At 34.7% G+C, this 23896-nt stretch overlaps 1 protein-coding gene and 1 pseudogene across 1 annotated transcript; both read right to left on the reverse strand.

The window, feature by feature from the left end:
• Positions 1-439: 439 nt before the first annotated feature.
• LOC101437467 (olfactory receptor 5L2-like) lies at positions 440-1390 on the reverse strand. Its single transcript, XM_004466629.2, has one exon. It carries the CDS (start codon positions 1388-1390, stop codon positions 440-442), a length of 951 nt encoding a protein of 316 aa, XP_004466686.2.
• A 14939-nt stretch (positions 1391-16329) lies between these two features.
• Positions 16330-18738, reverse strand: LOC101410642 (olfactory receptor 5L1-like; annotated as a pseudogene).
• Positions 18739-23896: the final 5158 nt, after the last annotated feature.

Raw genomic sequence — 23896 nt, forward strand, 5'->3', positions numbered from 1 at the left:
CCATGGGAAATGCAGTCCATCATTTTCAGGAAAATACAAGTAATATGAAAGAAGTGTGTACTTATTTTCTGGAAGATAAGTCATTTCAATAAGAAGGATCATATATATTAAAATTGTTGTAAAGACAAGTCTCCTGAGTTGTGCTTTGTTATAATTCATGTTGTCTAGAACACATTATATAAAACTTAAAGAAAGTTTCCACACACCCCACTCAAAATACTTGGGGATTAGAAAACAGCAGTAAAGGTGGCAGGTGCATTTGAATTTGAATTACTCTCTCTCCAATACTAGGTATTTCAAAATAAGGATCCAGATGAGTAGACAATAAGAAAGAATACATAGAACCAAGCTCTTAAAGACATCTTGCTTTACCATTTCATCCCCACCCTCCCAAACACAAGATCCTCCTTAAAGTTTTCATTTGAAACCCTGAGTCCAGCTAAGAAATAGGCCCCTTGAAGAGTAATTTAAAACCCACCATTTTCCTGAGAGCTGCTTTCACATCCTTGTTCCTCAGGCTGTAGATCAGGGGGTTCAACATGGGAATCACCACAGTATAGAACACTGTGGCCACTTTATCAGTTTCCAGACTATAATCAGAACTGGGCTTGCAATAAAGGAAAAGAATTGTCCCATGGAAGACAACGATGGCCGTGAGGTGGGAAGCGCAGGTGGAAAAGGCTTTGCGCCTTCCTTCTGCAGAGCGTATTCTCAGGATGGTGATGAGAATAAACAAATAAGAAGTGAGGATGATCACAATGGTGATGATTTCAATGAATGTGGCTACAATATACACCACCAATTTATTCAGAGTGACATCATAGCAGGCAAGAGAAAAGATAGGGGGTAAATCACAGAAGAAGTGGTTAATCACATTTGATCTATACGATGGAATCTCAAGAGCTAAACACATGTGTACCAAAGAACACCCTGCTCCACAGATGTAGCAAGCAGACACAAGTCCCATACAGAGCTTCTGGGACATGATTACCATGTACAGCAGTGGGTTACAGATGGCCACGAAACGGTCATAGGCCATCACGGCCAGCAGGATGACCTCAGCAATTGAATAAGTGCAAAATAAATAGAATTGAACCATGCAACTCAAAAAGGATATGGTTTTGTCCTTGCTTAACATATTGGCCAGCATCTTTGGTACAGTTGTGGTGGAGTAGCAGAAATCCACGAAGGACAAGTGGCCCAGGAAAAAGTACATGGGGGTGTGCAGTTGGGAGCTGGCCTGGATCACTGTGATCATGCCCAGGTTGCCCATCACTGTGACTCCATAGATGAGAAGGAAGACCAGGAAGAGGAAGATGCTCAGCTCAGGGAGGTCTGTCAATCCCACAAGAATGAACTCTGACACAGAGCTGCAGTTTCCCTTGCCCATTTGCCAATATATTTCAGATTCATAAAAGCACAAAATTTTTTGTCTGTCCTCTGGGAAAAGACTAATAGAGGAAAATTATTTTATATTAACTTCGGCAAAAGGGAATCTTGATATTGAATACTGTTTATATGAGTTATAAGAAAAATACTGTTTTCAAATTATTCCAAATGTTAAATACCTCAGTGGAACCCACTGATTAAAAATAATTTTAACTTAAAAGGAAGCTTTACATGATTCTCCACACTTCTTCCAGCAATAGAATTGAAATGTTCTAATATGTTAGGGGATTAATGAACTTTGAAATAGAATCAATGAAATGCTTACTGCCCCATGGAAATTAACACCTGTTTCCTAAAAGAATTAATAAACTTTGTCCAATTATTAATATACTTATTGTGATACCATATAATTTTTTTAGTTCATTCTGCCACTAATAAAAATTTACCCAGGTGAAGTCCTCTGCAATCCTGTTCAGGAGGAGTACATGCCTGACTTCATACATGTATGAAATGAAAATTGAGTGCAGAGAGGCTGAATTAGAAATCACAGAACCTGATTTTTTCCATAACTTGGACTGATTTAAGAAATAGAGACAAAACGTAGTCCTGAAGTTAAGTTTTATCAAACCTATGTGAGTTACTTGGCCCAGAGTGAAAAGAAGAAAATTAACTTTGAGTCTTTTCTTCCAAATTTTCTAGACCAATGGTTAAACTATGTTTTGGTAAACCCAATAGAAAGTTTAAAAGAATATAATTTCTTTCTCCAGCAGAGATAGTTCATATGTCCATGACTCCCAATGACCAGTTCATGAACATATTAATTCAGCCTTCAGAATTAAGGTGACATTTAGAGAGCATCTCCATGGTCATTTTTATTAGATTCCATTAAGAAAATTGGTGTGAAAGGAGGAAAGCAGAAATAAGAAGAAAAAAACAAGGAAAGGTTATACCATTTTTTTAGTCTGTATTCTTTCCCACACTAATAGATGTGATGCAATGTTTGGTGTTCAGATGAAATTTTCCCAATTTCTCACCCACCATCTCTTAATGCCAAAAGAATTATTTCATAACTGCATCACAATATGGATTCTGTCTAAAGTTCTCTAATTAGAAGAGCTGACTTAGGCATATTTTTAAATGATATTTACTTAGAAAATAAATCGATTTCCATTTTCAAAAATTCAGATTCTATTGCTGACAAATCTGACGGGCAGACATTTCTTCCCTGATCCTGAAGATGTAAGAATGTGTGAGAGAGTTAAGATTTTATGCCATAATTAAGCTCCTTGGAACTAACAACATTAAATTCTCCAAACAATTACTATTCTCTGTGGAATTAAAAAGTTTAAAAATAAAATTGATGCTGTAGAGGGTACCAGAGGGAAACAAATAATCTCTATGGTCTATCATCAGGATTTGTTTTTAATACTAATTTGTGAAACAATTATTTAATGCTACACATGCCTTCTTCCAAATTTCTTGGTACCTTATGGATTTCTACATCCCAGTATTGTGAGCTATAGTGCTTATGCCCTTCTGAAATTACATAAATATTTCTTATGAATTTTCCCCTTATTATAGTATTACAAAATCTCCTACCTTCCTGCAGGCAACAGCAGAACTCTTTCAAATACCAGACAGGTAATGAACCAGGTAATGAACGAGTTGCCCCCCCCCAATTTTATTATTAGCTTACACAATTGAGCATTTATGAGCCAGAATCTGTTCAAATATTCTTCACGTATCCACTCAGTCTTCTTAAAATCCCACCCAAACATCTTAAATATTATGTAAATTAAGTTATTTAACAATTCTGTCTGAACAAGGTATCACCTCTTTGTTTACCCACCTATCAGATTTGACTGATGCGCAGGCAGGTATAACTTCGCCAAAGTCAACCTAAAATAATCCTGCTGCTTTCTGGTTTCCTCACCCATATGACCCAGAGCAAGTGCTGGGGCTGCATTTTCCCTAATGAATCTTCGGTATTGGCAGTCAGTAAGTGGGACGACCTCAAGTATCCATCCTAGATGTGCTCTTTCTTTATAATGTCAATCTAGGTCACAGTATTCAAACGTGTGTGTATATCGATGAGCATACTAGAAGTATTTTCAAGGTGTACATGAATAAAAAGTTTCGTGTGAAGTAACTTTCATATTTTCAACGATCATATAATGTGCCTCTAAAATTGATCTGCAAAGAGAATGTTTCCAATATTGAGGGCATATTCTTGTTCTTCTCATTTTTCCTTTCACAATTTATTAAAAATCTAAAGTTGTAACCAGTATATTTGCATTGATAACCCCCATGAGTGAAAATCTGTGGACCACAACAAAGGGATAAATTGGAATATTGTGCATATAGCCATCATTAATTTTTATTCTTCAATCAAGGAACATTAAATTCACGGCTAGACTTTTTGCCTTTCTTTGGTCTCATATATTACTTTTACATCAAAGTATGTCACTAAACCTTGAGTTCTTGTCCCAAACTACTCTATGATTTGTCAAAGAGTCATAATATCTAATCTACCCTAAGCTTTAGGTCTTCTTTTTACAACTGCACCTCAGAGAATGTCTCTTTCTCTAACTTATCTAGAAATAGAATGCTTTAAGTGGTTATTTGCTATTTGTGCCCTCAGATATCAGATGGGTCCAGAAAATTTGTGATTTCAAGAATATCGAGGTTTATATAATATGAGTTGGAGAAAAGCTCTTTAAATTGAAAACAGAAATATAATTGTATATATGTGTGTATATATTTAAAGGAGAATTTATTTTTTCCTCCTCCTTATCTCATTGTCCACACTCTGTGTCCATTTGCTGTGCATTACACTGTCTGCTTTTCTTCACTTTAGGCACCACAGGGAACCAATCTCTAGACCTTCCAGAGTGCGAGAGAGGTTCTCAGTCTCTTGCGCCACCTCAGCTCACTGCTCTGTTTTGTCCTATTGTCTCTCCTCTGTGTCTCTATTTGTTGCATCATCTTGCTGTGTCAACTCTCCACTTGGGCCAGCCTGCCAGGCCGGCGGGCCACCACTCCTGTGCATGCCAGCACTCCGTTCATGCCAGTTCCCTGCACGGGCCAGCTTGCATTCACTAGGAGGCCCTGGGAGTTGAACCCTGGACCTCCCATACGTAGACAGGAGCTTAAACACTTGAGACACATCTGCTTCTTGTGATTATATTTTTAATATAAGAATCAAGTAAATAAAAATTTTACAAAGCTTTTAAAATTTCCATTTAATAAATCAACTTAAAGTTCTTTTTATAAATATCTCAGCAACCAAGGCAGTGAATGCCTCTAAATAACTGCATAAAAATTGAATTTGAAGATAAGGAGATTAATAAATTGGCCTACAACAAAAATGGTAAAAAGCCATAAAATCATTTAATTAATTGTTAAAATATTCATTGATGGTAAAGGACCGAGAAAACTTTGACGTATTAAAAGGATGATGTCGAAAAAGTTGAGTGACACCGGTATTTTAAAAAGGAAATACAATTCTAGTCTTTCTTTTTTTTCAGTGTGATCAAATTTAGAAATGCTGAAATCAGTATTATTCCAGTAGTAAGAAATTTGTACATGGATAACTTGACTACTTTAAATGAAAGAAAAAATAGCCTCTTCTATACCATTAAGAGATTCATTTCCAGTGAAATTTTTTAGTTTCTCTGATAATTTTTTCAAAATTTGTAATATATTTAAGTTTTTGAAGAGTTATACAGTAATGATAATTAAATATAGATGAAAATCACAGAGAACTTTATTACCACAAGAGAAAAAAGGTCAATTTAACCGATTTTTGTTGTTGCAAAGGAATACACTAGTCTGATTAATAAGGGATATATTTCTGGGATAGCAAGTGGAATTTAAATATGAGTTTATGAACAGAAATGATGATCTATGTATTTCCCAGGAATCACAATGAGTATCAGATATGTTTGGTATATCAGAGGGCTATAGGTTTTTCATTTTTGATGTAAATTTATGATGAAAAATACTCATGTAAATATTAGTGACTTTGAGAACTACGACAGGTAGTTTTGAACAATAAATAGGCTATAAAAAAGTTTAGAAGTATTAGATTGTTTCTCAGAATACTGAGAACAAAAGCAGAGATGATATGCTTATATCCTGTGTTAATCTTTCTTTCCATGATCTAAAAATCAGTGCAAATATATATTAAATCACTGTGCTCGCTTGAGCATGTAATAAAAACAACAACAACAAAACATTATCTGTCTATATTTTATCTGACAAACTTAGCCTGCCACCAGATTTAGAAATCTCATGCTTTCTCTATTAAGAAATCCTTTATCATGAATATTTTCCAATTGTAGTGATTCTTAAGATTCTCTTCCACCTTTTTTACTAAGTAATACAAGTTCAATGTGCATTCTATTAATAGATCACTTGAAGGGAGAGTAAGTTGAAAGGCCTAGAAAAGCTAGTCATTTTTTTCAAAATTTAATATTTTTTCTGTACTTATTCCTGAATAAAGACATTTCTCTAAATTCCATTGAAACCTGTGTTTCATTTGGCATAGCTTTTTAGATGCTCTCTTTATTTATTTACCCCCCTTCCAACCTCCCCCCCCACCCCTGCCCCAGTTGTCAGTTTTGTGTTTATTTGACATGTCTTCTTTTGTCTGCTTCTGTTGCTGTCAGCGGCACAGGAATCTGTGTTTCTTTTTGTTACGTCATCTTGTTATGCCAGCTCTCCGTGTGTGTGTGGTGCCATTCTTGGGCAGGCTGCACTTTCTTTCATGCTGGGCGGCTCTCCTTATGGGGTGCACTCCTTGCGCATGGGGCTCCCCTACATAGGGGACACCATTGCATGGCATGGCACTCCTTGCGCGCATCAGCACTGTGCGTGGGCCAGCTCCACACGGGTCAAGGAGGCCTGGGGTTTGAACTGCAACCTCCCATGAGGTAGACAGACACTCTAACCACTGGGCCAAGTCTGCTTCCCTATACAGATAATGTTTTGCTTTTTGTTTTATGTGGGATTTTTTTTGTTTTGGTATGAGTATATCCCTATCCCACGTATTACCTGGAGTATACTCATATTTAAAAATGTTTTCATTATTTATCTGAACTTCAAATCAAACTGGGCGTCTTGTATTTTTATGTTCTAAATCTCACTAGCATGTGCCCAGAACAACTAAGAATCTCAGCATTACAAACTCAAAAGATAGGAACATTCCTCATTTTAGTGCTATAAATTCCTCATATCAAGAAATACCTTATGCAGAACCCTAGAATGAAGATTTCTTAACTATATTATTACTTTTGGTAGGTCATCTCTGATTCTGCAACCCAAGAGACACATTCCAGATGTTCCAACACTGAAGGTCTGAGGTCTCATGCACAGATGAGGGCTTTCAATAGTCCTAAACGCTACTCATTCAAGGATTTAAAGGCAATCAGAAGATAGTCTTGACTATTATAAAATTCCCCCTTAGTGTACTTTTTCTGGGTTTATCGACCTCAGCACTATTGATATTTAGGGCTGGAAAACTCTTTGTTGTGAGGAACTTTTCTTGCATTGTGCCTTGTTTATCAAAGTCCTTGGTCTTTGTCCAATAAGCTCCAGTAGCTGCCAGTCACTCCATTGTGACAATCAAAAATTCTTCCACATACTGTGAATTAACCTCTTGAGGTGGGTTGCTCATGATAACTCCTAGTTGAGAAAGACCCCCTTATTTCCTTGATTCTGATAGATTTAAGGTTTCTGCTACCTGAATTCAACTTAAAACTAAGGTGTACATTTCACATTAGGTTATCTTTTCTTCTGAAATGATGCCATTATACAGATTTTTTAAATATATCATCTTTCAATCCAGGAAGAGTGATATTTAAATCTTCCTTATAAGTTCTTAACTTTTTTTTTTCCCCTAATGAGCCAGATGTTTTTTTTTCCATGTGCTAGCATCTAATTTAGAGCTGGTTCTCTTTATTTTGTTTCTCCAGAAAGCTCATTTCATTTCTTTCAAGTGTAAATACCTGTGACTTTTCCCTTTTAAAACTCTTGCAAAAATTCACAGGAGCAGGATACATACAATGTAAAATACTCTCAGGTCTGTGCTATTCTATTTCTCCCATTCCTGGGAAACATTTCTTCAGTATGCTGCATTTGAAGAGCTAAGCAAAGCCCAGTCTTCTATAAAAAAGCTCAGTAGAGTCTGATTCTCCTACCCCAACTATCCAGATACTTAATGTCTGCAGGGACTAGAAATTTCCCCACAATGGTTTTTTTCCCATGAAGAACTGCTTGAAACAAAGGCATCTGCTACATAACTTACATTTAAAAGAATATACCTATTTTCTCATAACCTGCAAGCAAAAGGAAGCCCACTTCCTAGCTCTGAAGAACTTGTTTGTGCGACTATCTAAGACTCCTTTATCTACTTGTGCTTCCTGTGGCATCAGGACCCTGGAGAAAATCTATTGCTTTATTCTCCAGGCCTTTCAAAACAAGTAATTAATATTAATATCCCTATTCAGCTGTAATTAGGTTCTTTGGAAATCTTGAAAGAAAACTACAGCCTATTTAGAAACATTTTAAGATGAAACTTAGCTAATCTTCCTGTGCTCTGTAATCTTTCTATAATCTCCAAAATTTGTTATATACTAAAGAATCATAGTAGAAGTTGGCTTTTTAATTTACTGAAAAAATATTTCTTAAGTGTCTTCCATGTTCTTTGACTATTCAAGGCATAACAACAACCCCGATGACCAAACCACACTGGAGAGGCAGGAAGACCCTGCCTTCTTCCCTCAGCAATGTGGTTATCTTCTGCCAAGGGTGTTAGATGCACAGTATCACTTCATATATATTGAGGATAGGACAAGGGATGTTGGGAGTTGTTTTCTTAGTGTCCCCAGAATTAGCTATGTCTTGGGTTAGAACCAGTATTATTAGGGTTTCTATTGTTTTTGCCCAAATCCAAGATCCCTCTTAAGTGTATATAGTATCTCCTATTCAAAGCATTACTTCATCTTTGCTTTCGATTATCATATAGTTTTCATTAAGACATCCAGAATTCAGCATTCACTTAAAAACCCATTTTTCCACCAAGTTTTTGTTTCTATTTTCTCTCTTACTGCTGATATTTCCTTAGATCATATTTTAATTATTTCAAATTCATACCATTCACTAGCCTCTAAGTTGGTCTTCCTACCTATAAACATGTCCTTTTATATTTGCCAATTGCACAACTACTAAAACAACTATTTACAACAGAAATCAACTTATATTTATATATATTTTTGACATGCATAAACACCTCTGGAAGGATATACAGGGAATTTTGTATCTGACTGAAAGAAGGGGAGAGAAAGTGGAACATGTGAAAGCATTATTTATTCCAAAAATAATTAAATGAAATAAGTGTTAACTGAATGAATGCAACTAAGTAAAAGCTATCATAAGTAAACCTCTCCCATGTGTAAATGTAAGTAATTCCCAGGCATATAGGTGCATGTTCAAGTTCCTAATAATGGCATCCATGTGCTTCTTATTAGCTGAATAAGTCTCTACTTTTTTTGTAAAAAGTTAATAAATAAAAAAGTTATTATCATATCCTCAATATGATACTTCATTAAGGTTGGCTTATCTGATTTCTGGCTGGGCTCTAATCCTGATTTCAGGAGTCCTGTGTAAGCATAATGAAATTCTGTTGCAGAGAAAGAACACCAAGGGAGCAGCCAGAATCGAGTGGTCAACAGAACACTAAAGAGAGTGATGAAGACAGCCTCATAACAATTGCCATTTGGCGGAAAAGCTAAGGACCCATATTCCTTGGCAGACAGCCCCAGATGGGCACAGTCTTAAGGAGCAAGTATTGCCTTGCTGACGCCTCAATGTTGGACTTCACTTAACCTCAAAAACATGAACCAATTTTGTTTTAGCAGCAAGTAAACTAAATTGCATAGTTTTGAGGGCTAGATGTGCAACATGATATCAACAGGCCAAGCTTTTACCTGTTGTCTGTAGGGTTCTAGTGAAGGCAATCCTACACCACAAGGACAGATCTATCTGGCTTTTCTTGGTTTCTTCTGACATCTCAGGATTGAAGTTTTCTATTTATAAGGCTTTCAGTCATAGGGATTAAGGCCCACCTTTATAGTTTGCCCACCCCAAGTAGGACCTTTGAAAATATTATTCACAAATAAGTTCACACGCTGACATATTCAGATACTTAAAAATAGATACACAGCCACTGGATGCAGATTAAGACTTGAACATGTCTCTTGTGGGGAACATAATTCAGTTCCCAATTCTGCATGTCTGCACATTGTGCAATGTCTCATCAATTTAAGAGAATTTATCCATCAAAAGTGCTGAGATAATAACATAATAGAAATATAAGAATTAATAGCATGAAAGATATTGCCTAAATTAACTGATAAAAGAAAGAAGGATTGAAATGGTGTCTATACTGTGAATGCAATTTTGAGGGGAAAAAAGTGTATCTTAAAGGAAAATGACTTGAAAAAATACACAGAATTGATAAATATACATGGTTGTAAAATACAAATGGAAACAAACAAAAATCTGCTGAATTTAAGTTCTGACTCCTCAAAGCAAGTTCATATTCATTGGCAGTCAAAATTTCTGCTCATCATCCATTCTTCACTTCTCAGAACACAGTGTGTTGTACTTATTTGTTTATTCATTTATGTGGCTTTCTCTCCTACTAGAGTGTGGGTTCCTTGTGATCAGACACTATTTCTCTTTCACCTTTGTATTCTCCTCCTGCATTTCTGTGTCTACCCAAGACTGCATGGCACTAAGTGTTATTGAAACAGACTTGGAGCCTTATTTTCTTCATCAGAAATGTTTGAGATAACTATAAACCTCATTATTCTTGGAGTAAGAACATGACTATTGATCGAGTCCTTACATTACTTGCTGCATGCAGGCCTGGGTTTCCAGTCTTATGTAATCTTCTAGTCTTATTTTTCTTCCTTCTTATACTGGCCTTCCGTATTTTGTGAAAGAATCAAATAATCATGAATTGAAAAGCACCCATACCTTGAGTGAGCTATGAAAATTCACTTTTAAAGTGGAATAAAATGTGGCTGCAATAGTTCTTTTTCCTCACAGATCTGAATCCAAATTATATTCCTTAGATTATAAATATATATTTTCATCTATTATAATTGCTCTCAGAGTGGATATATTTTAAAATTAAGAATAAATTTTTATGTCATTATTTGATTGATGAGTTTATTTATTTTGGATATATTTAATAATGGTTAATCTTATGGGAGTGTAACTATTAAGTGGTAATGGCCATTGAAATGAAGGACCACAGTGAGAAACAGATCAGAGATAATGGTCCTGAAACTTGGTCACAGTTTCCCCATACATTTAATTCAGATACTGATGTGTTTGCTAAGGACTAATTAGAGAACAATTTGAGATTTAGTTTTTCCAGGTTCATGTCTTTCAAAATCAATGTTATTGATGAAATTGTGACCACAAGAGTTATGCTAGATTTGTCACATAGGCAAAACTTGCCATAGAATCTGTAGGGGGTTTTGTTTTGTTTTTCTGCTTGTTTTGACTAATCCTCACCTAAATATTATGTATTATTTAACACAATGTAAAAATAAACCTACAAACAAAAAACTCACCTTCAAACTGATATTTATGTCACAGGCAGAAATTAAAAATATTTTAGGTTTGGTTTCAGACCATTGACATAAAGTGACCACAATAAAGTGAACTTGAATTATTTGGTTTCTTAGTGCATATAAAATTTATGCTTATACTACACTCTAATCTATTAAATATGCAATAGCATGTCTATAAAAATGTACATACCTTAGTTAAAATGAGACAGATACACATGAAGTAAGCACATACTTCTGGAAAAATCACATAGACAGACTTGTTCAACACAAGGTTGTCACAGAAGTTCAAGTTGTAAAAACACCCAATATTTGCAATACTTCATAAAACAAAGTTCAATAAAATAAGGAATGACTGTAATGATTTTAGGAGTTTTAAGTATGGTTTGCCCTAAGCCTATAATATTCTGAACTACCTCTAATTTCTACAATTGTTAAAGTGGTTCTGATTATAATACAAATCACATAAGGTGATAATAAATGAATTTAACCACTGGGTATATTGGAACAAAATTTCAGAACATGGATCATTCTATTTTTTTAATTACGTTGTCTTTTTTTTTTAAAGATACATAGATCACACAAAATGTTACATTAAAAAATATAAGAGGTTCCCACATACCCCACCCCCGCCCTGCACCCCCCACACACACACCTCCCCACTCCTCCCACATCAACTACCTCTTGCATCATTATGGCACATTCATTGCATTTGGTGAACACATTTGGAGCACTGCTGCACCACATGGATTATAGTTTATGTTGTAGTTTACACTCTCACTCAGTACATTCAGTGGTTTATGGCAGGATATATAACATCCACCATATGTCCCTGCAATATCATTTAGGACAACTCCAAGTCCCGAAAATGCCCCCACATCTCATCTCTTCTTCTTTCTCCCTGCCCTCAGCAATTATCATGGCCACTTTCTCTAGATCAATGCTACAGTTTCTTCCCTTACTAGTCACAATCATTCTATAGTAGAATATCAGTAAGTTCACTCTAATTCATATTTTATTCCTCCATCCTTTGGACCCTGGGCTGACGAAGTCCACTCCACCTCTATATTGAGAGGGTGCTTAGATCCCATGTGGTTGATGGATGCAGTTCTCCTGGTTGGAGTTGTGGGCAGTCTTGATTCCCTGGTATGGTGGTTGATCATCATTAGCCGACCTGCACAAGTCCCACAAACTGGAGAGTAGGAACTGCATCTCTGCTGAGGCTCAGGGCCCAGCTGGCACATGGTTAGTCCAGAGATTGAAGTCTCCTGTGTATACACCAACCCAAGAGCTAACCACAGGTTCAGTAAAAGTGACAGAATAGGCTTGTGTAGAAAGTTCACAACTGAGTCAACTCTTTCACACTCAGGAACACTGACAAGGCACTGAACTCCAGAGCCAACTGCCATGATCATAGGACCTGTGTGTTTCTGCAGCCCTCAGGAAATCCAGTACCTGGGGTTGTACCTCCTTTGGCTGTCTCTGGGATCCTGCTGAGGCGTGCATATGTTCAACCCCTCAGATGACCTCCTGACTCTTTTTTTTGAAGACTTTTAGCCATATAAACTCATCTGTCTTTACCACTCCCCCCTTTAAAACCTGAAGTCTTCTTTGTTAGTTCTTAAACAGGTTTGAATTGAAATATTTGAGTTAATATTTAAATTCTGGACATCATTTTTTCCTGGTTATTGATTTTTCTTTTCAAAATCAAATTTTAGTATGAGGTGAGTAACTCTTATACGGTTAAATGATTCCTTGAAATGTGAATACCAAATAAGATGAAATTTTATGGAAAAATCTTTACAAGGAACTCTCCAATGTGTTTCTATTTAAAGTGATATTTAATCTTGTAATAATTTCTAAATGCCCTCCTCCTACTTCTGATTATTGCACCTAGCTAGAGGCACAATACAGTTCTGTTCATGTTACAGTATGACAATCACTAATTGGAGAAGACATATTTTATTATATCACATAATAACAATATATTTTATGGTTCCATTAGAAAAAAAATTGTAAATAGATTGTTAAATGGCATTATAGACCATTTATATTTTCTCTTTACTAAAAAAAATTAGGTAGGGCATGTGTGATATTATGAGGAACCTGGAAGAAAGATTAATCCTAAGAATATAATTCATTTAAGGATGTTTTATATTTTAAGTGATATACAAAAGGCCAATAGAGAAGGAAAGGACTCTAAATAGAGTTGTGAAAATTACTATACAGTTTGGGAAAATTAGTTAAACAATTACTTTTTAAGCCATCATTTGGTAAATAAACAAAATCATATAAATACCAATGAATTTAAGAAATTAAGTTTCAAGTTTAAAAAAAAAAACCCACACACTCTCAATGTAAATTGTAGAATAGAGCATTATTTGTTTCACTGCTTTATTCTTTTAATTGCAAAATATATATATAAATACAAAAAAATAAACTACATATCAATAACATGCCTAATTCATACATCTAAGTGATACATACCAAACTATGATGATTTTTCAAATACTTTCCTTAAGAAGTAATGTTCTTAATATATAAAATATCTTGAAAATCATTACAAAAACATTAATACCAATTGGAAATAAGTCCAAGTGCTTGAACAGAAATCTTACAGAAAATAATTGAAAATGAAATGCTTCCATATGTAAAATTTCTTAAAATGTATTTTCTTCTATCCCTAATTTTTAGATTGCCATGTAAGTGATTATTCTCTGGGATAAAATAAGAATTAGAGTGTTTTCTGAAGACCTATTATACCCCAAAAACATTACTTTAGTGAAAATGTCTCTTTATATATTTTTCATGATGATACATACTCTTATAAATAAATAAACTTATAAGTATTTATTTATAAAACTCATTTGTAAATAAACTTATTTGTAAATAAATAATTTATTATTTATTTAAAACTTTATTCAATCGCAGACAGAAAAATGAGAAAGTAAAGTTAAAAATGACACCTACATCCTCATGTTTCAGTTATGTATGTTTCTCCTTCACCCCTTGCATAAATTCTGAATAATCTTTTCAGTTCTATCATACAATGGAAGTCACCAACTATGAGGAAAACATTCCATTGATGACTAAAATTCCATTTGAAACAAGCTTCCCAGAAAAGCTTCATCTTAGTAACTATGACTAAAAACAGCCAAGGAAAACATGTCTCCTTATTTTATAGAAATCACAGGAAAAGTATTAGATTAACTATTTCATGTGAAACCATGGAACATCACTTACCTAGACCTTTGGTGACCACTATCACCATGACATTTGGTTTACAGTGCTACAAAGTCTCAATTGCATCTATGATTAATACAGTGATGTAAAGCCTGCTTACCTCAGTATTCAATTATGGAGAGATTTATGTACTCTAGGATTTATACGAAGGTAAAAAAAAAATGTTCTCCCTTTCATTGTAGATTGCATTCTTTGTGCTGCATTGTCGCTTTTGGGAATCTACACATTGCACTCCCAGGCAAATTTGATGGTTGTCTACGTGTTAGTTTCTATTCAGTGGAGGAACTGGAGGTGGAGGGACAAGGAAAGAGAAAGGGAGGATTGGAAAAATGTGAAGAATTCCCTCTTCTTTTCCAGTTACATTTTATGTGAATCCAGCAAAAATAGACAATTGTCTCTGTCTGACAATTTTCATCATTTGCCACTCTCTTAAGTGGAGAAGGGGGCAGCAGCCTTGGTGTTCACAGACTCTGTTGGGACATACCACCAGAAGTCTGAACACTACTGAGGTCTAAACCATCCTCAGAGGCTCAGACACGCTGAGAGGCACTGATGACGCTTCCACAAGGTCTAAAGAGTCGCCGAGTGGAGACTTTTGTTCAAGCTCTGCAATTCAGGTAACAATATCTCTTTCCTGTTTTCTCCTAATATGATACGATATAATATAATATAATATAATATAATATAATATAATATAATATAATATAATATAATATAATATAATATAATAGCAGTTTCTTGCTGTTAATAATCCTTAAATTAAGACGGTACCCACTTTGTGCTCTTCCAGCAGTTCAACATCTAAAATTTCATACATTTAATCCCCCATGGATTTTTTTTTTTAGTGAGTAAATCCTAAATGATATAATATTCATGACAACTTGGGAAAATTTTAAGCCAATTCACAATTCTTGAAAGTCAATATAGTGTTGTAAGTTCATATATTAAGTTTGGGTATATATTATTTATTCATCAGTATTTATTAATTCATCTATTTAATGAAATGAAAAATTAATAGATGCTATAATATGTCAATGGTAATTAAAGAGAAAAAGATAAATAAAACCCAGACCTCAAAGACTTCATTTAATTGACTTTAACTAAATACTCGTCTGTTTTGAGTGACCTGTCATATGTCAAATATATTGTCACAATTTGTTCTCACTATAATACCATTATGTTGGCAATGTTATCCAATATTTAAACTTAGGAAGCCAAGAATTGGGGAGTTTAAATTATTTCCCAAATAAAAAATACATAGGCATGACATCAATCCATGGTTTCAGGAAAGCAAGTTAATTACATTTCTAACATCATTATTGGAAGAAGGAGCAAACTTCTTTTTAAAAAGTAAATGTAATGTAGAAATATAACAGGAAACATAATGGAAGTGCAATTAAAGCATAAATTGCTGCATATTAAATATGACTGAATAAAAAGGTGACATTTTGGCTTGTAGAGAAGGGGTAAGGAAAGCGCAGTTCAACAATAGCAAAGGTACATGCAAACAACTTGAACAGAGGCAAGGAAGGGAACAAAGATTAAATTCTAAGTTCCACAAAGAATTTAATTCACTGTGAAAGCTTGTAGAGTAACTATGAAGAGAAGAAGTAAAAGATACAGTGAGAAGAGTCATAAATGCTGCTATTTGTAATGATACACAAATGATTACAAACATATATTTTGTGGAAAAGTGAAACACAATTTTGAAAAGAATCATATTTTCCATATCAGATACTACCCAAAGTATAATTCACTTGAGATTTTCATTAGACAGAAAACTACATGGCTATGCATTACTAGTATCATTTCCCATATCCAGTTGAAACAAAACAGGAAAAAGCAAAATATGGAATGAACATATTGAAATATGCCCAACTCTACTGTGGTAATTGAACAGGCACAGAAATAGAATCATAAACACTCATTCCAAGCTACCTAGATCCTTGCTTATCTCCCCTTTAACACTACAAGCCACCTACTAATCCCTCCATCACACTCTATTTTGGAAACCTGAGTCTTGTTTATGAAACATCCACTAAAATGATATTTCCTAGCCTAGCATTTTCCAGAGAGCTGCTTTCACATCCTTGTTCCTCGGGCTATAGATCAGGGGGTTCACCATGGGAATCACTACAGTATAGAACACCAGGGTCACTGTCAGTTTCCAGACTATAGTCAGAGTTAGGCTTACACTAAATGAAAAGGATTGTTCCATGGAAGACAACAATGGCAATGAGGTGGGAGGAGCAGGTGGGAAAGGCTTTGTGCCTTCCTTCCGCAGAGCACTTCCTCAGGATGATAATTAGAATAAACAGATAGGAGATGAGGATGATCTGGATGGTGATCTCATTGAAAGTGGCTACAATAAACAACAGCCACTCATTAATAGACATATCAGAACAGGCAAGAGATAAGATAGGGGTTAAATCACAGAAGAAGTGGTTAAACTATAGGACTGGATCTGAAGAGCTAACCATATGTGCACTAGAGAACACGTTGTTCCACATATGTAGCAGGCAGACACTAGTTCAAACAGAGCTCCTCAGACATGATCATCATGTACAGTAGTGGGTAACCGATGGCGACAAAGCAGTCATAGACCATCACAGCCAGCACGATGAACTCCATGACCAAACATGTGCAAAGTAAGTAGAGGAAGGAAATGGCTTTCCCTTGTCTAAGATATTGGCCAGCATCTTTGTCACAATGGTGGTGGAGTAACAGAAATCCATAAAAGACAAGTGACTCAGGAAAAAGTACATGGGGGTGTGCAGCTGAGAGCTGGCCTGGATCATGGTGATCATGCCCAGGTTGCCCATTACTGTGACCCCATAGATGAGAGGCAAGACCAGGAAGAGGAAGAGGCTCAGCTCAGGGAATTCTGACAATCCCACACAAATGACCCTGACACGGAGCTACAGTTTCCATTGTCCGTGTCCCATGTCCCCACTTTATTTGGTATTGGGAAAAAAAAACAAAATACTGTAAGTCATTCTCCATTATAGACTCTAAAATTCATTTTTTTGCTCTCTCCTGAAAACAGTAAAGAGAATAATTAGGAAAATTAATTTTGGCAATAAAGAATAGCACATGCTTTTTTGAAGTTTAGGGGGAGGTCAGATGTTTAAAGCTCTCAATTTAATTGAGCAATCACACAAAGTCAATGAAAACCTAAAGAATTACAAAAGCCTATAATGTTCTTTAAATTTATCTTCCACAGTTTATGGATTTAACATTAAATCATTAGAAGAAATTAAAGTATTATTTAATTAGCTTTATTGCTCCATGGTTACAAAATTTTTCCCCACAACCTTCAGTTAATTATTCAAACATAGGATACAAGAAAATAATGTTTAAAAAATATAATAAACTTCTCTGAGTTATCTATTGATATAATGAAATAAATACTTAAGACTTCTAATCCACCAGTTTTTGTTTTGTTCTGATATCTGTAGATGTAGAAAAGAGCTTTTATACTTTATACTATTGTTTCTACTAAAACTTTAGAACAGTGATTTCATATTTATGCTCTTCAATGTTGGCGAGGTTTTAGGGAATTAATAATATTAACTATCTTCCTAGAAATATGAACCTTCTTGTAAATATGACCATATAGCCTTAAAAAGATATTTTTTACAAATTAATTTCACTGCTTTCAATCTATTCCAAGAACTGATGAAAATGTTAATAAGAATTATTAATAAAAATGTCTACTAATGCATGGAAGCATTACTTACTATATTAAAACTTCAAAGTAACCTAAATGTTAAGTAAGAGGGAAACGGTCAAAACTATGACATGTATAAGTAATGGAAAACTAAGTAGCTATTAAAATGATATTGTTGAGAGAGTGTAAACTACAATGTAAACTATAATCCATGCTGTATAACAGTGTTCCAAAATGTATTCCCCAAATGCAATGAATGTGCCACACTGATGACAGAGGTTGTTAATGTGGGATGAGTGTGAAGGAGTGGGGGGTGGAGGTATATGGGAACCTCTTATATTTTGTAATGTAACATTTTGTGTAATCTATGTATCTTTTTAAAAAAAGATAATTTAAAAACAGAGAGCTTACAAAAAAAAGTGTAGCTACATCTGGACTATTAAAAAAAAAAAAAGACATGGTTGAAGAAATTTTAGTGACCTGAAAAATCACTGTAATAAAATTGCAAGTTAAAAAATATGAAGCCAGATTGCACAGATAGTATATGATGCTTGCCTACTTAAGTTGCATTTTTAATTTATTCTTCATAATATCTTCATCTTTCAAATGTAAATAATTTTGCTTTGTTTAAAAAAAAAAGTGGAATATATATACTTATCTGAATTCTCACAAAATATAAGTATTTTCATTGATAGGTGGAAAGGACAGTAGCATTGTTCTTTAATCAGAGGTAGATGCATTCAGGTCCAAGACCACAGAAAATATAGAGCAAAGACATCTCTCCTACCTCATGGTTAGTGCATATACGACTGTAGAGGCAGAGGTTGGATTACTATGGGTGAAGATAATGTAGACTAGAAACTAACACAAAAAATATTTCCCTTACTCTGGCACAATTTGTTAAAATAATACAACGTTTGAGAAACCCAGCCATCAAATTGCATTTTTGAGTATGTTACACAAGACCAAAATGAAGCTTCTCCTTTCCACTTCAGATGTTGTTCATTGTTCCCTCCTTGAGCAGTCTTCAGTGTCTGTAACTGCCACCTTCAGCATCAAGGTGACTGTGAGGAGAACCTCCATGCTTTCTTTACAATTTTCCATGGGTGAAGTTAGTAAATTCCAAATTAAAAATCAAATAATCCATGCTTTCTGCTTGGTCTATACTGTTCCTTCTACTAATAGGAGTTAACAGGATATTTGGTTCTGCAAATTAAATTGTTTTCATTTCCTTTCTAGCTAATTTCATAAATCTCAGAGAAAAATATTTGCATGATGGAGTGCTCAGAAACATGTTTTTTGCTTAATACATTCTTTAATTAAAAGACAGCTAAAATAGAAATGTGTAAGAAGAATCTCTGAGACACCTCTTCTTTAACAATTCTTATTTATTTCAGATATGACTATATTTAATTACCCCTTTAAGGAGAAAAATGAAAACAACCATCCAGCTCTCCCCCAAATATCATTCATAGCCATTCTCAAATAACCAAAATTGAAAAGAAAAAAGAAAAAACAAAAAACCCTCTCATTGGGGAACGGATGTAGTTCAGTGATGGAATGTCTGTTCCCATGTAGGAGGTCCTGGGATCAAGACCTGGTTCAAAAAAAAAAAAGTTTATTCTAATCACCAACCGTGAGAAAAACATTGCTTTCCTTTTCTGAAGATGCTATATGGAAAATGTAACAGGTTTTATATATTCTTGTGCATCCCTGGAGTCCATGTTCCTTAAGCTCTCTCACAAGCATTTATCTCTGTGGGATAGCAATAAGACATCAAGAAAACCATGTATCATGGTACAGAAACACTTATTGATGTTTATGCAGTAGAAAAAGTTCAGAAGGGAGGAGAAATAGTATTGTAATGCAATGCAATTGCTTCCAGAATTCATGATGAATTGTAAAGCGTTGTATGCTGCATCTGAGCATTACCTTATGAGCCAGAGTTCACATTGCCATTATTAAGTATATAAACATATCTTACAATGTTGCCTGTCCATATTCAAAAGCTCTTAACTTCCTACAGGATGTAGTGTCTGAGGCCATATCAGAATTCCACCAATACCAGAAAGGTGTGGGAGTAAAGAACTATCTTTATTTGGAATAACAGGAATCATACGAATAATAATAAAAATAATAAATAGCTTACATTACTGAACTCTTACTATATGCTATTTGTTCTTAATACAAGAATTAAGGCTCTTCATCATTGTAAGAATAAGTGAAATAGGTAGTTTTCTCTTGTGTCCTTTATAAATGATACAACTGTAGAAAAGACAGATGTAAATTGCCCAGAATCATGCAAGAAGTCACTGGTAAGAAGAGGTCACATGCTGTTTTCTGGTTTCGCAACCCATAAGACTACATGAAGAGCAGAGGGACAGAAGGGAGGTGAGATGGCATACTGCCTAGTGGGCATTTTCAATATCAGAGGCCATTAAATAGGAATGCATCAAAGATCTCTCCCAGGTCTAGTCATTTGCTGACTATAATGTCTACCTAACCCAAAGTGTTCACACCACAGTTTATAAGCCCTGGATATACTGAACATTTCAAGAATATCATGGATAAAATTAGTTATAGTTGACTGTATGACCAAATTCTTAACATCAATATATGTGTTTTCATAAAATTAATCTGAGAATACCCTTAGGTTGGGAACTGTTTTTGGTTCTTCTTTCCCACTTAGCACATTTTACAATTACTCTTCTCTCACTTTGAAAAATGAAGATATTCCTCTTAACCAGTCACAACTACCATGATGAAATGTCCCATAAGAAAAACAGACAAAAACAATAATAATATTCAAAACTCAAAGCAAAAAGACAAATTGAAACAGTTATCCTGAATTTTTAATTAAACAAAACACCTTCAATCATGGTATGACTTCTCCTTTCCTCAAGGCTTTCTACCATTTCTTTCTATTGGGTATTTAATCACATCTCCACAAAAAGGCATTTTCAAGTCTAACCTACTGATCTTTTGGGGTATGAACCATTGGTAAACAGGACTATTGATGAAGTATTAAAGTGAGGCTAAACTACTGTAGGTGGGTGTAAATCTAAGATAGTTCGATTCTTTATAAGAAAAGAAAATTAAACAAGAAATTAAACAGAAAAGATAAGGATCAAGGGTTGCTGAAAGCCTAGAATGCTACAGTCTGGGGAGAGGTCATTGTGTCTGGTGACATCTTGATTTTTGACTTATCCTAGCCTCATAAACCATGTGCAAATAAATTCTAGTTGTTTAAGCCAACTCATTGTTTGGAATTGTTTAGCATCCAGAAAAGTAACCCACTTTCCATGTAAAGGAATGGCAAAAGACATATATTTTAGCCTACATGGTGATTTTTTAGCTTTTTTATTCACATTTATCATTCATACATGAACACTTATATACAATAAGTGTATAGTAAAAGTTGTGCCATTACAAAACAAACCTGCATATCAACAGACAGGACTCCCATATAATGATTATAATATTTAACAATCTTTCTTTCTTGTCTTAGTTCACCACTAAATTATTCCTAAAGGAGGGATGCCTACTGAAGAAGAGAGTTTCATGGGATCAAAACTATAAGAACATCTCAAAATTCACTCTCTGCATTGATGACTTACATCATCTAGGCAAAACACACACACCAAAGCTGCCTTTCTTATCTACTTACTTTAGGTTACAGGAACTTTGAGGTCTTTTTAACTGTTGCTTGAAATTAAAAAAAAAAAAATTAATGGAATTTATTTCATGCTCATTGTATATAAACTGACTAATCTAAATATGAAATCCTATGCTTTTGTTGAAGATGTACTTAAAGCACATAAGATAATACAATTTTAATAAAATGTTATATTTGCAAGGTTCAATGAAATCAAAATAATTTTTCAAATTATTTATTGCATTGTTTAAATAAGGTGTCCCTAATTATAAAAATAACAGATATCCTTTATAGTCATATGATAAAATCTTGGATGAAGTTTTTTGGTATCTTTTACAAAACTTGAAGAAATAAATGACTTCAAATATGTATTGCAGACTTGGCTGTTCTTGGCTTGGTTTGCTAATATGCATGAGATGGTCAGTTGGCAGTTTAGATGACCTTACTCTCAAGAGTGGTGGTTAGCTAGTTGTCAGCTGGTATGGTATGGGGTAGGGGTGCCTGAATTATGAGTCTTTCTATTTCTATTAGTTTAGTCCATGATTGTTCACATGGCAGGTTTACAGGATTAGAGAACAGTGTGCATAGGCCTCTCGAATGTTTGGGACTGGCATAATGTCACCTACTGGTGGTTAAAACAAATTATAAGAGCAGCTTAATGGCAATGAATGGAGATATAGAATTCACTACTTGATGTGAAGAGCTACAAAGTTAGATTAGCAAAGGTCAGGGATGCAGAGAAAAGTGGAGAAGCTGGGCCATGTTTGTACTACTTAAACTAAAACATTTAGAAATGAAAGTCAGGTCATTTCTAAATGTTGGAAACTCAACAAAATTGAGAGACAAATTAGCTGAGTTCAATGCATTCTTAAAATGTTTATGAAGAATCAATGTGAGAAATAAGCACATACCTTGGATGGGATTGAAAGAGTTGATTGAATTTATTATGATAACTCAATTTTCAGCAGATTTTCTATTCCCATTTATTTTGTAATTTTTTTTATTTTTAAAGATGCTTTATTTTGCATAAATATTACATAAAAAGTATAGGGTATTCCCATATGCCCACTCCTTCTCGCTCCCACATTATCCCACATTAACAACATTTTTCCTTAGTGAGGTACATTTGTTACAATTAATGAGCTCATACTGAAGCATTGCTACTAACAGTGGACTGTAGTTCACATTATAGATTACACTCTGTCTCACAATTTTGTAGGTTATGATAAAATATGTAATGGCATATATCCATCATTGAGACTTCATGCAGGACAATTTCCATGTTCCCCAAATGCCCCCATATTACACCTGTTCTTTCCTCTCCTGCCCCTCAGAATATCTGTTGGCCACTATCTTCATTTTTCATTTAGTGAAATTTTCTCAGCATTTGCATCAATTTAAAAGTAGAAATAAAACTGATACTGAACCCTATTGACTTCTAGCATTGAGTGATTGTGATGGTTATGTTTAGAAGAGGTGATATACTATATATAACTGAAGAAAAAATTAGCTGATTTATGCATTTCGGATGAAAATTAATTCTGTTAACTTTTCTCTGTTTTTGACATATCTATTTCGCAAATTGTAGACTAAATTTTAGAGATCACTTTGAGCTGGAGATTTTGGATTTGGTTACACTGCGGAGCAAAAAGATGGGGCTTTGGTGATTGTGATGGCAGTCTGGTGTAAGGCACAGGTGGAAAAGTTTTGCAGCACCCATTGGCTAAATGCTTCTTCAGGATGGTGGCAATGTTGAGCCTATAAGTGGTGAAATGATGATTAGTGTGTGCAACTCATTAAAGGTGCCAAAGATGAAAAGCAGCAACTGGTTAAGATAAATATCAGAACAGGAAAGAGAGAGTAATGAGGAAAACAGAAGTAAGTGATTGTGTCAATATCACAAAAAAAGATCATTTTAAACAGAGCACGTGAGTATCAAGGAACAGGTGACTTCCCAAGCCTATGATACAATCATGGAACATGGCAACAGTGTAAAGTAGAGGGTTGCAAAAGCCTCAAATCAGTCAAAGGTCATCACAGCTAATAAAAAGGATTTGGTAACTGAAGTGTTATAGAAGGTAAAAAATTATACTACATATCCTAAAAATGACATAGATCTGTCTTCTTCAGATAGGCTCACCAGTATCTTTGGTGCAATGATGGAAGAATAGCACCTATTAACAAATGAGAGATGGCTGAGGAAAAAGAACATGAGGTACGAAGTTTTGGCTTTAATTTTTATGATTGCCATTATTCCAATATTCCTTATATCAAATTTTCAGAAATATCAAGACG

Source organism: Dasypus novemcinctus, chromosome 10 (genome assembly GCF_030445035.2).
Source record: "Dasypus novemcinctus isolate mDasNov1 chromosome 10, mDasNov1.1.hap2, whole genome shotgun sequence".
Classification (NCBI taxonomy): Eukaryota; Metazoa; Chordata; class Mammalia; order Cingulata; family Dasypodidae; genus Dasypus; species Dasypus novemcinctus.